The sequence below is a fragment of the Lutjanus erythropterus genome, chromosome 9 (genome assembly GCF_056507025.1).
Source record: "Lutjanus erythropterus isolate fLutEry1 chromosome 9, fLutEry1.hap2, whole genome shotgun sequence".
Lineage (NCBI taxonomy): Eukaryota > Metazoa > Chordata > Actinopteri > Lutjaniformes > Lutjanidae > Lutjanus > Lutjanus erythropterus.
The window spans coordinates 32,146,350-32,159,602 of record NC_139325.1 but is presented as its reverse complement, the minus strand read 5'-3'; the positions used below and the strand labels follow the sequence as shown (position 1 = coordinate 32,159,602).

The window sequence follows — 13,253 nt, the reverse complement described above, 5'->3', positions numbered from 1 at the left end:
CAACAGAGCTTCATTGCAGTTTGTGTTGCATACAGGCATCGTTTATCAGTTCTGACTCTTGTGTTTTTGAGTGGATTCAGGTACATGCAGGTCAAACATTGGTGATTTCTTCTAGACTGAGACATTTGTACTTGTTATGGTTATATGGCACTGATTACAGATGAGCCATTATACGCTGCAGCTTTCTACCCAGTAAACAGGTTTGGCATTTAAGTCAGAAATTTTTGCTAAAATGCTGATATTGTCTACCAATGGCTAAAGCTTTAAATATGAAGAATAGCAGCTTAGTCTGCAGCTGAGTTTTAGATAAAGTAGCTAGTCTTCGCGCTGTGCTGCTGTTTAGGCTGTATTCAGATCAAATCAGACGTTGGAGCAAAAAAAAAACAGTCCTCTCATTCTTTTTTTAGCAGGGTTAGTCCATTTAGTTGAGTACCATAGGGCAGTGTTTCTTAAATGGGGCTGCTAGTGCCCCTCTGGGCACTTTGGGGGTATTCAAGATTTTTTATAATGTGGATTTTAAAATATCATCCATTCATAATCCCTAAAACAATTATGCTAGAATAATTTTAATAAAAATGCAAATGTAAGATCATTTAAACCACATTTAATATTCAATATTCCTATTTCCAGTGTGGTCATTAACTGCTGAAAACTGTCAACTGCTGTAAAATCTGATAGAAGAAGAAAGCAAGAAACATCATCATTTTCACTGTGAGAGAGAAGCCAATTTCTCTATTGAATGACATGTAATAAAAAAAGGATTTGTGATTGAAACCTAGCAGTTTTACAGCAGAAAACCCAGAGAAAGAAGTGAAAAAGGAAGCGAGCTAACAGGGTACCATCAGTATCAGGAAGAACATTTTTGAATCGCATGAACCTCCGCGAGCTGACACTGATGATGCAGCACGATATTGGACCTCTTTATATAGGACCAAGAAATGTTTTGCGCTACTCAGGTGGTACTTGGCTGGAAAAAAAAACTTGCAACCTGGTGTCACAATGCTGCGGCCAATCATGTAAGCCAGTACTCAGAATGCTCTACAGTCAGCCTCATAGATCAAGGCAGAGTTCGTTAACTAAATGATGATACTCTCCCAGTCCTGTCCTCGTTTGGTTTATTTTATGGACCCAACTTCTTCATCTGCGTCTGGCTTTCTTTAGAAAGAGAGAGCTACAGAATGATTAAAGAGAGGAAGCTGCACAATCCTGATTTGCTCTGAATACAGCCTTAGTTTAAGAGTGTATATTAGTTTTTTTTGCTCAACCCGTGTGCTTCTCAAGGTGTCTGCGTCTGTTGTGGCCAGGGCCCGTCCTCTGTCCTGCTTGTTTCAACAGTGTGTGTGCGGTTACATGTTGTGCCAGGGGCTTTGGCATGCTCTACTCTTGACAGTGGTAACTTAAAACTTATTTAGCATATCATGTTGGGGTTTGCATTTGCATGTTGTGGTTCTTACTGTGGCTGACAATAGTTGTGTGAAGGCGGGCGTTTAACGATGTGGTGTCCCGTGTTTTTACAGACGGAAGACAAGGTGGGTGTCAGCGCCTTGACAGAGTCATGGACATGCTTCAGGCCTTATACACACGTACAAACACTTCCATGCACACACACACACACACACACACACACACACACACACACACACACACACACACACACACACACACACACACCTCACATTGAGCCCTGCACCCCTGATAAATTACACAAACACACTACATGGCTAAGTATCATGTATTTGCTTGTGATGGAGTTAGAATGAGCTTGATTGTTGAGATCAGTTGGATTGTTTTTAGTGGATGTGAATGTTTGGTGTGTGAAATTAGAGAACTGTTGACATGAATGACCGTTAAAGGGATAGTTCCAATTATTTGAAGTAGGGCTGTAAGAGCTTGTAGTCAGCTTTGGAGAGGCAGAGAGGAGCACCAGCACAGAAGTTTAGCAATGTACACTTAAAACTGATATTGATTTCTTTAGCTTGACCTTTTTTAAGTTGTTAAAATACATTTTGCTGCTCACTCCGTCCACAACAGTAGGTTGCTTAGCTTCCATGCTGGTACTCCTCTCTGCTTCTCCAAAGCGGGGGCTTGCCAACCAACATCTACTGTGCTTAATACACTGACTATGGATAAGTAGCTCATACAGCCCAACTTCAATTTATCTGTACTATCCCTTTAAAGATGTCTAATTGAAAACTTACGGTACAGACATTTATGTAGAAGCAATGCATGGCTGTTTTCTTAACATACTGTAGTACATTGGCTCTCAGTAACTCATGAGGACATGTAAGAAGTGTTGGCATTCAAGTGTTATCATTATTACAGTATATGAAGCATACTCTGTACGGTTCATTGTCTAACCAGTATATGCATGTCAGATGTCATGCATATCGACTTTGCACACTCACAAATTTTCTCTGTTTCTCCATCTTTTGTTGTGATTTTTTTTTTCCTTTTTGTGAACTTCCTTTCTTGTATGAATCCTCTGCTATTTGTCCTCCTCTTTACCCTCATAATTAACATGAATGTCTGTGCACACTGACTGCACATGACTTTGATCTCATCCCCTCTGCTGTCCTTCCATTCAAAACCATTTTTTGTTATTTTTCCTGCCTTTTGGTATCTCTTTTCCCCATTCTGTTGCAACTCTTTGTCTCCTTCTTCAATACCTTCGCTCTTGTGTTCTCCTTCATCCTCTCTGTGGCCTCCTTTTTTCCCCTTGTCCATCTGTCCTTTCCTGCATTTCTTCCTACTTTCTATTTCTGTCCCTGTCTTTTCTCATCCCTCCCCCATCCTCCTTCCTCCACCTTCCATCCCTACAGTAGGAAAGTGGGGCGTAGCGAGAGTGCCCGCGTGGACCGGCACTCCTCTCGGCGCCGTGGCTCTTCCCGGGCCAAACAGTCTCGCTCCCGTAGTGATGTGGACCTCCAGCCGCCATCTACCACGACAACACCAGCACCTGCCGTGTTCGCCCCCCAGCACCTCCATCCGTAAGATGGACAGACCCCCGTCTCAATGCCTCTTTGATTGGACGGGTGCACAGCAGGGACAGACGGTCAAACACTGACAGAATTAATCAAAAAGCAGTTAAACCAAATAATTTGCAGAATATTAATGGATCAAACCCACCTGTCTTGGTAAATCCCTTTGAAAGGATATTTAAATTAATGTTTGTTTAAGCAAATTACTTTTAAAGGCTCTATTCGCTCTAGTAAACACAAACTAAATGAATCAATCTGACTGACAGGTTTACTGAGTCATTATTGATGGATCTGTCTCTCATAGTTGACCTGTGCTGAACCGACAGGGATTGAGTAACAGTTAAACAACACTCTCATTTTAAGTGACAGGTCAGCCATTGAGCTCTTTAGGGGAACGATTATTGAGTCAGTTCAGGGTTGACCGTTGAGTAAGCAGTACTGTAGGCGCCAGCTCTTCTGTTCAGGGTCAGTTCACTTGTCAACTATAAATCCACAACACCGTCAGCTGTACTTTGTCAGAGGAACGTCTTCAGACCGTCAAGGACCCTGAGTGAGACAATAGAGTTCGAGTTTATTCAACGATTTCATTACATTTCTCTGTTTGTATTTTTTCTTGAGTAATCTTTACAATGACAGCAGCTGTCTTTATGGTGGACCGGTGCAGAGCAGGTTTGTGCAAATAAAGCCCAAGAGTCCAATAAGAACTAGGCTAGAAGAAGAAGCAAATATAAACACTAAAAGTTCATGAATTAATACAATGATAAAAAGTCCATCATGTGATGTTGTGCACTATTCAGTTTTTAAACTAAAGCACTTTAAGTTGCAATTGAAAAGCCTCAACTGGATTTAATGTAAATCGTGACCTGGCTGACATTAATCTTTAAGGTATAGTTCAGAGTATTTGAAGTGGGGTTGGATGAGATACGTATCCATAGTCAGTATATTAGCTGCTGTAGATGGCGGTCAGAACACCCCCAGTTCAGAGAAGCAGAGAGGAGTAACAGCATGGAAACCAAGCGAAGAACTGCAGGGAACAGGGTCAGAAGCAGAACGCATTTTAGCCCATTAAAAAAGAACCACCTAAAAAAAATCAATGTTAGTACAAGCGTGCGCTATATTAAGAATATTTTCACTGCTGTACCTCGCCGTCAGACAGCCTTTTTCAACAGGAAACTGCCGTTATATAAGCCAGATATCACTTTCTTCAATGCAACCAAACCCCACTGATGAAACCAGTAGTTTTACCTCACAGGACGTGGGAGTTGCTTTTCAACTGACTTGACTTCAAAGCAAAGCAGTGAAAATATTCTGAATATAGTGTACACTTAAAATTCGTTTTGCTGCCCTGTCCACGGCAATTCATTGCATAGCCCATGTGCTGGTTCTCCTCTCTGCTTCCCCTGGAGGCATGTGGACCTGCTTCACTTCAGCTAAACACTGACTATGATTAAGTACCTCATACAAACCCAGCTCATATAATCCAAACTATTTCTTTAGCATGCAATTACTAGCTGCTAATTAATGTAGATTTTTATTTGATACTGTAGGCAACCTGCAGGAATAACAACAGGACACTGATAGATCATTTATCTGTTAGATCCTCACAGTAGCTGTTTAACTTCCTTACATGATCTAATGTTGAACCGTCCCTGGTGCATATTTAGAAACAACCAGCTGTTCACAGCTGCTGTCGTTCCGCAGCCAACAATCTCCACTAGACCCACCAGACAGAGTGCTGTATTACTTTATAGCCACCTGGGTCATACTTGAATTACACTGTGGTGACCAGTCTGAATGAATCATTCTCCCACTTTCCTCATCCCTCAGTTTTGAGGCACCGGTTTTAGTTCCTGAGGGGCCCGGCCACTCTCCCACCAGCCCCTCCCCACAGCTGGAGGAGATGGAGCCGCGCCTCCTGGAGTTTGAGCAGGACCCGCCCAACTGGAGGGAGCAGGCCTCCCCTGAAGCTCTGTCCAGTCTCAGCAAGAAGGAGACCAAGAGGCAGGAGGTCATCAACGGTGAGGAGGAGGAGAGATGAAGCAGCATATAATGACGAGGATACAGAGGTTCAGATTAAATTGCTGTATGTTATCCCTTTCTCATGCCACGTCCGCTCCCCTCTCTCCACTCAGAGTTGTTTGCAACTGAGCATGCTCATGTGCGGATGCTGAGTGTCCTTCAGATGATTTTCTCCAAGCCTTTGGAGAGAGAGGAGCTCCTGACTGCCACTGAGCTGGCCGCCATCTTCCCCAGCCTGGATGAGATCATTGATATGCACTGTGAGTGCTGCTGCCGCATGGCCTTTTCTGACATATCACATATATCCTTCCAGAGTCAGACACATGAGCTGAGAAGCTAGTGCTCTCCATTATGCCATGAATCTAAGTTTGTATACTGACATAAATAGTGTTAGTTCTAAAGGAACCTGCACATGGAACCTGTTTATTTGAGCAGGATACAACTAGGAAAGTCAGAATTACTACAGTTTAAAATTGTACACAGATTACACTATTTTAAGGGAATAAAATATTTCCAGAGGTCTGGTTTCATGTAAAAAAAATGTGACTTAGAGGAAGGTAACAGCAACAGCAGCTTTACTGGGGATAATGTAAAGCAGGGTGCTCAATGTCGAGATAGACCAAGACCCAATTTTAATAATCCAGGGGATGTCCAGAGATTTTGCTAATTTAAAACAGGCACAACAACACCTCCTGGCCTATGGCCACAGAACCGATGGACACATTTCACCTCAGCTTATCATTAAGACAAGTTAAAGATTTTGATAAGATTCTGCAGCCTCTCTCATTTTGCAGAAGGAACTGAATCTTAACCACAGTCTTGGTTTGGGGTGGACATCTTAATCCAAAAGAAAATCCTTGTGCCAGATTGCTCCATAAACAACAGTAATCTAAGAATAATAACAATGGAGTAGCAAATATAAAATGAAAATCAAATATGAAGTGTATAAGGAGTAAATGCAAGTAGAAAAGAAAGAACAAAAGTAAGCTAAAATAGAGAAAGTAGTATTGGTAAATGCATTGAAAGTAATATTGGCAATGATATTAAGAAGCAGTTAAAGTTACATTGCACCTGATAATACATTAAATAACATGATAATAACTGTTTGTTTGTTTGTCCAGATAACTTCTATGACAGCCTGAAGAAACTGCGTTTGGATGACAACTTCATAGTTAAATTCATCAGCACCACAGTGCTCAACAGAGTGAGTCATAATAATTTCTCTCTGTATATCATCCAGGTTCTTTTTTCTCCAAGTATTTTTGTTGCTTTTAGGAAATATCCAACTGATAAGTGCACACAGTTCATCATAATTAGGCAGTAATTGTGCCTGATATTTTATGATTTAATTGAGCTGAAAGCTTTTTATCTATGAAAGTAAAATATTGGCTTTAAAACCCGCACCTTCGTATTAGTTGTGTGTCTATACCTTCTAGCTTTTCCAGCTCTTACTCCACCTGCCCATCTCTTTATTCCTCTCATTTTTTTTACTTCTGGCTCAGACAGCACAGTGTTGATTTGTGTGTGCGTTCCAGTTTGGTGGCACAGAGGGGGAGTGGTTCCAGAAACTGACAGCCCGGTTCTGCAGTCACCAGTCGTGGGCCTTGGATCAGATCAAGAGCAGGCAGAAGAAAGAGCCACGCTTCAACTCCTTCATACTGGTAACGCACACACATGCACATGCACGCACACGCACACACATACACATACACATACATATACAAATACAGTGACTCAAAAATACATTCTTAAAGGTTTAACAGAAAGACACACATGGATGCACTCACACATGCATGGACCTGCAAGAAGTAACATGAGCAGGGCTGTACATCAGCTCTCAATCTGACTTTCTATATATATATATGTGTGTGTGTCTGTGTGTGTGTGTGTGTTTTAATCCCAGGAGGCAGAGAGTAAGCCCCAGTGCCGCAGGCTGCAGCTCAAAGACATCATACCCATAGAGATGCAGAGACTGACCAAATACCCGCTGCTGCTGGAGAATATTGCCAAGAACACAGGTGTGTGTGTGTGTTGTCTGGAATTCAGTATGCATCTGGTGTAATTGTAAACATATTTATCAGACCTTGTGTTTTTACTGATGGCAGGTGACATAATTATGCTAATTATTAAACTGTGAAATGTGGGCAAAACAAAAAAAATCTAATGTATAAAATGTTCATGTATAGAGTAAGCAGACAGGAATATCTTTTGTTGTAGGAAATTAAATGCTTGCCCAATCTAGCTACTTTACACATTGTATTACATTGATGCAAAGAGCATGTAAAAATCCCACATTACCTTAAGGTTGAGGTTGCAGATTGCATCCAACTGAATATTGACACACACATATATATATATATGTAGAGCCAGCAAAGGAGGATTGCCAACATATTCATATTCGTGCAGGTTTGTGTGTTGTCTCATCCCCCCGTTTCAGCTGAGAGATTTTTGTGAGCCATGAGTACACTACGTCCCATAAAAATGTGTAGAAAGTTAATATTCTCACACCTGTTTTCCTTATTAAACAGACAAAAACGATCACCTTCTGAATTCAAGAGTTTTAGGTTAATTATGTTGTTAACTTCGCAAAATACATCTCCTTCAAAATTGACAGGCAGAAACAAAATAAAACTCACCAATACCATCTTGGTCAGTCTTTCCATTGTTCTCCAATGGCCGGTTCTGGTTTGGTCACAATGAATCCTTAATTCACTGCCTTCGTTGTGAAAATATTCTGGCTCTTCAGGCTGTTTTCCTCTCACTCTTCCTCTGGCTCGGTCTACTGTGCTACTGAATGAAAGTGCGTCACGGAGCAGTGGTTGTCACTCATGCTGACCATTGTATTTGCAAAATAAAATGACAAAAAGGCCCCAAAAAACAACAGCTGTTCACTTGCAGATAGCTGATATATATTCATCCAGTCGCCTAACCCTAGTATATAATCATATTGTCCCATATTTCTTATATGCCTATTGTTTACAGTGGACAGATGATCATTCACTAGGGACAGAATGTCTGGTGTTAATGTAGATTCTCCAAGCTAATACAACTGCTATTTTTATTGAATTTAGGTCAAAATGCAGATGATTATTATACCCGTGTTTTAAACCATATGTGCTAATCTATATCAGAACACATGGTAACTTCAGCACAGCAGCAAAACACTTCAAAACGATCGATTGCTGTCCGTCCCAGATTTTTGTCTACTCTCATGATTTATGGCTTGTATCTGGGCTCTGCTGTGAAAGCTGTATTTTCTTCAACTCTGTGTTTTCTGTCTCTCTGCAGAGGACCCGGTGGAGAAGGAGAAGATCCAGCAGAGTGCAGAGTGCTGCAGAAAGATCCTCAACCATGTCAATGAGGAGGTCAAAGTGATGGAGAACCTATTGGTGAGAAACACACAATCCATCACTCAGCACACTGTTATGTAGTGGTTGAGCACCAAAATTGGAGTCGGCTAAATTCGTTTTTGAGACCTCTGAAGGTCTCCGCTTCTTAGACTGCTTCTGCATCAGAGCTGCGCTGCCTGTCCTCTGTCTGACCTCCTAATCTTTCTCTCCAGACTCTGAAGGACTACCAGCGTAGATTGGACACATCAGGCCTCAAACCCAGTAATGATCTTTATACTGAATATAAGGTGAGGATTCTGTCAGCATAGTTTGTTTGCACTGCACAGATTTTAGTTCTTTGAGATTTTTGTTGCAAGAAATGTCCTCATTATTCTTTCTCTGTCTTTTCTAGAACATTGACCTGACTCAGAAGAAGATGCTTTATGAAGGCCCTCTGACCTGGAGAGTCACAAAGGAGAAGGCGATTGGTAAATATGTGCTTGTTTGTAGGACATTACATGCATGCAAACTGCCCGAGGTTATAAGTACCCTACTTTTCCTGGTGCAGAAGCATGGAAAATGTGTCATAGATGTTTAAACATTTCCTGAACCATTTTTGAACAATAATTAATTCATTTACTGGATAATTTTGATTATTCGAAGCAGGTTGTATGAAGTACTTATCCATAATCGTTGTATTAGCTACAGTAGATGGCGGTCAACAGGAACAGCAGGAGTGCCAGCATGAAAGCTAAGCAATGTACTACTGCGGACCGGGTCAGCGATTACCAATTTATAAGAAGCTCCGCCTAAAAAATCTGTATGATTTATATAATATTTAGAATATTTTCTGTGCTTTTCTTTGCCGTCAGACAGCCTTTTCTGGCGAGAAAACAGTTTTCAGTTAGAAAAGGCTGTCTGATGGCAACGTAAAGTGAAAATACTCTCAATATAGCATACACTTCACACTGGTATTGATTTTTTTCAGGCGGACATTTGTTAAGGGGCTAAAATACCATTTGTTGCTCACCCTTACCACAGCAGTACATTGCTTGGCTTCCACGCTGGTACTCCTCTCTGCTTCTCCTAACTGAGGGTGTGCCAGCAAGCATCCACTGTAGTTAATAATGATAAGAATCTCACACAACCTCACTTCAAAGAATATCAACTATCCCTTTGATTGTCTTTTTTCTGCTGCAGAGTATGGCTTCAAATAGTCCGACCTATCCCTTTAAAACATTTTAGGCCAGTCATGCTGAGGTCATTTTAATACTTATTTTAATTATTTGGTATAAACGACGCAGAATGCTCTTTATCTGATTCCAACATGCAAAGGTAGGTTTATTTGGAGATCTGGAAAGATTCATTATCACATTTTTTGGTTTTCATTTCCCTTTTTCAATGTTTTTTATAAAAGGAAACGCAGCTGCAGTGCAGATAGGTTTTTTTTTTTTTTAGATTTTATTAGCCCCTTATCTCCTTTTTTTATATCCACTTCAAATCAATAACCTTACCTCAATTCAACTTTAGTTATTCCTATATGGGCCATTGCATGCAGCAGTTTGCTGCCTAGAGGAACAGATACAAACATAATAGTCAGGAGAAGAAAGAAGAACTGCTGTTTATCACAAAACTAAAAACAATAAAGGCCATACACTTTAGAAATGATATGTGGAATAGGCAATAAATATGGTAATGAATATGCATATCAAAAAGAAAACAATCTAAATAATTAAGCCATGTGCAGAAAACATTATTAAATGAGAAAACAGAAAACCTCTCTATCTCATTCTTATCTGTCTCTCCTTCCTGTCTTTCACCGTTTTCCTCTTCACTGTCCTCCTCCTTTTCAGAGGTGCAGTGTGTGCTGCTTGGGGACCTGCTGGTGCTCCTGCAGAGGCAGGACGACAAGATGGTCCTCAAATGCCAGAGCAAGAGTAACATCGCTGTGCAGGAGGGCAAGCAGATGCTGAGCCCCATCATCAAGCTGGACTCGGTCTTCCTACGCGAGGTGGCCACAGGTCAGCTGCACACAGCAGTTTCACAGACAAATACAGACACTACCGTCGTGAGATCAATATCATTCAACCTCCCGATTGCTGTTTTTTCCTGTTTCTGTCAGATCGAAAAGCCTTCTATGTGATATTTACCTGGGACAGTGGTGCTCAGATCTATGAACTAGTGGCTCAGTCTCTTGCGGAGAGGAAAATGTAAGTGTCAGACAAAAATACACTGACTAATCATGTCTGTTTCAGAAATTTAATCATAGGATGGACTGCAGTCAGTGTTGTGAGTAGCATGTTGCCTAGTAACATGCTACTGTAATTCCACTACTTTTGGCAGTAACTAGACATGTCATGAGAAATAGCATAAAACTCATTAAATGTAGTACCGTAATTCGTTACTTTGGTAACACTTCATTTGAAGGGGTGTGCATAAAACTGTTACTAAACTGCCATAACCATGTCATGACACCTGTCATTAACACAAAGGAATCTTTATGAATATTTATGACTGTTGTCATTAAGTGTCATTATGTCATTTTAAGATGGATGGTGGCCGGGTTGACAGCGAATACAGAACCCATTATTTTCTTGTTGAAGCAGCGAATTAGGTGGCTAGCTCCACGGCTAACTGAGCTGACAAGCTAACACCAGCTGCAGATAACAGCAGATAACTAGTAAACTAGTTAACTGTTCTCTGTCCATCAGGTAACTATAAGCTAAAAAAAACACCTTGGTACTGTACTCTGTCATCAGACTGGCCTTATAAAATGTAATGACATCTTTATGACAAGTCCAAATGGTAACACTTTAGCTGAAGACCAGGAAATTATTCATTATACAGCTGCAAAAGCATTTGAGAGTATAATAACAATAATAACAATGACTGATCAAATGACACTTAATGATAAATTTCATAAATATTTATTAAGACTCCCTCATGTTATTCAAATTAATAATAAAATTACAATTAGTGAAATTCATTTCTGAAACGTAGCAGACAAATGTAGCCTGTTCCCCAATCTATACGCTAACATCAGCTGACCTTTGGATGGCACAAGACAGTACAGATGATGTGAGCTTGTTTTTCATCATAGTATTATCATTTATTTGGTTAACATGTATATCCAGCTCCTTCTGTTGTCTTCTACCAAATCCTAGTGAGTAATCCACAGGCAATAAAAGTGTAGCTTACAGGTAGGAACACGAGTCATTGCTGCCCTCTGGTGGTCTGTAGTAATAACAACTCCTACTAGTAATAATAGGCACAATGATAGATAAGAAATTATATATTTCAAATTTATAGCTGTGGTTGCAGTAATAAGAGAATTCAAGCAAACGTTTAAAAGTAACTAACTACTTACTACTTAACTAATTACTCATATATGCAGTAATTGGTAAAGTAATTCAAGCACTTTTGAGAGAAGTAACTAATAACAGTAACTAATTACTAAACTTCTGTAACTGGTTGTAATCTGATTTGTGTGTTTGTGTGTGTTTGCAGCTGGACTGAGATGATAAAATCAGCCGTGGATGATCTGAAGAAGAGTGGAGCACCGATGAGGCTGACGCTGCCTCCGGGAGGTGGAGGAGCTCCTTTCAGTCCCTCCTTTCAATCGTACGTGTCTATGTGTGTGTCAGTGTGCATGTATGTGCGTGTGTGTGTGTCTCTCTACCCGTCTTTTGAAAGGCAGAGATGTATTCATCGCCTGCCAAAGTTCACCCATGTCAAAATATCTCATTTCTCTTGTCATTTTCTCTCCGTCAGGCCGATTGCCCCTCTGAGCCCGACTGAGAATGGGACTGGGAAAAGCAGCAGCGGTGAGATCGCAGTGTTTTATCAGCCGAACACTTAATAAACAGCACAAATTTGTTATTGTTACACATTTCTGAAAGCTTTGTGTCTGCCTGTAGATCGAGATAAGGACAGCTTCGCGGATGACAAGTCTTCGGACCTCCGGCACAGGCTGATTGATTTCCTATCAGAGAAAGGCTTTGACTTGATAGGCCACTCCAACAGCGATCAGGAGAAGGTGGCCAACAGTGCGCTGGATGAAGGTGAATGAGGGTCTTCCTTGTACATCTGTAGATGAGTTTTACATAATTGTCTTTTCTTTAATAGTAGCCTGCTTGTCCGTCTAATGAAACCACTGATTGTGTCTCCTGTGTGTTAGTCATGTCGCTGAAGAGGCTGCTGGTCGGCAGCATCAGCCTATCAGAAGACTCGCAGCCCGACGAAGAAAACGGAGACGAGCAGACAGAAGGGCCCAGTCAAGACGTGGACAGCTGTCAGTCAACAGGTAGGCTTTTGTGTTTTTTTAAGGACTATACCTATAATAAGAGTATAACATGAGTATCAATAATCAATACTCCTCGCTCTCGCTCATCTCCCTGCTGCCTCTCACTTACTCACAGTGCTGTAGTTTTTTATTACATTTACAACTTTTAATATAAATGTAGAATTTCATGCCCTCAAAGTGAAATTTTCCTCCTGGTTTGGAATATCGAGATTTTCCAAAGGTGTTGCTTCAAAATTAGAAATTCCAGGGTAGATAATAAGGTTGGTAGAGATAGATAATAAGATTAATCTGCATGCTAAATATAAAGACAGAGCTAGTAGGCTGTTAGTTTAGCTTTGTATAGAGGGACTAGACATGCTGAAAAATTTGGGACAGTCCCCTTATTCCAAAATCCTGTCCCAGTAATTGATAGATGATGTGAACAAGTTGAAATGGGAGCTGTCTGTGTGCTGTGAGACTCGACTCGACTTGAAACTTGAAGACAGAAATGCTGAGGACGCCTGACTTGGTGACACAGTAATATTTAAAAATACTGCACTGTATTTTTGAGCGCTAACAAGCTCTTTTGAATTATTAATAACATAATAGAGATATGCAAAACAAGCTGCTGCTGTCACCAGAATA

General features: G+C 40.7%; 1 protein-coding gene across 2 annotated transcripts in view; it reads left to right on the top strand.

Annotated features, from left to right (window-relative positions):
* The window catches only part of arhgef1 (Rho guanine nucleotide exchange factor (GEF) 1), a 43,885-nt gene that overhangs the window by 26,389 nt on the left and 4,243 nt on the right, over window positions 1–13,253 (top strand). For both annotated transcript variants that reach the window (XM_084727154.1, XM_084727153.1), the window contains 16 exons: window positions 1,518–1,529; window positions 2,820–2,987; window positions 4,806–4,996; window positions 5,111–5,257; window positions 6,119–6,201; window positions 6,533–6,658; window positions 6,901–7,015; window positions 8,286–8,386; window positions 8,560–8,634; window positions 8,739–8,814; window positions 10,180–10,347; window positions 10,449–10,536; window positions 11,834–11,947; window positions 12,098–12,150; window positions 12,244–12,387; window positions 12,504–12,629. In XM_084727154.1, coding sequence (XP_084583280.1) covers window positions 1,518–1,529; window positions 2,820–2,987; window positions 4,806–4,996; window positions 5,111–5,257; window positions 6,119–6,201; window positions 6,533–6,658; window positions 6,901–7,015; window positions 8,286–8,386; window positions 8,560–8,634; window positions 8,739–8,814; window positions 10,180–10,347; window positions 10,449–10,536; window positions 11,834–11,947; window positions 12,098–12,150; window positions 12,244–12,387; window positions 12,504–12,629 — 1,787 coding nt within the window. The remainder of the gene's footprint in view (window positions 1–1,517; window positions 1,530–2,819; window positions 2,988–4,805; window positions 4,997–5,110; window positions 5,258–6,118; window positions 6,202–6,532; window positions 6,659–6,900; window positions 7,016–8,285; window positions 8,387–8,559; window positions 8,635–8,738; window positions 8,815–10,179; window positions 10,348–10,448; window positions 10,537–11,833; window positions 11,948–12,097; window positions 12,151–12,243; window positions 12,388–12,503; window positions 12,630–13,253) is intronic.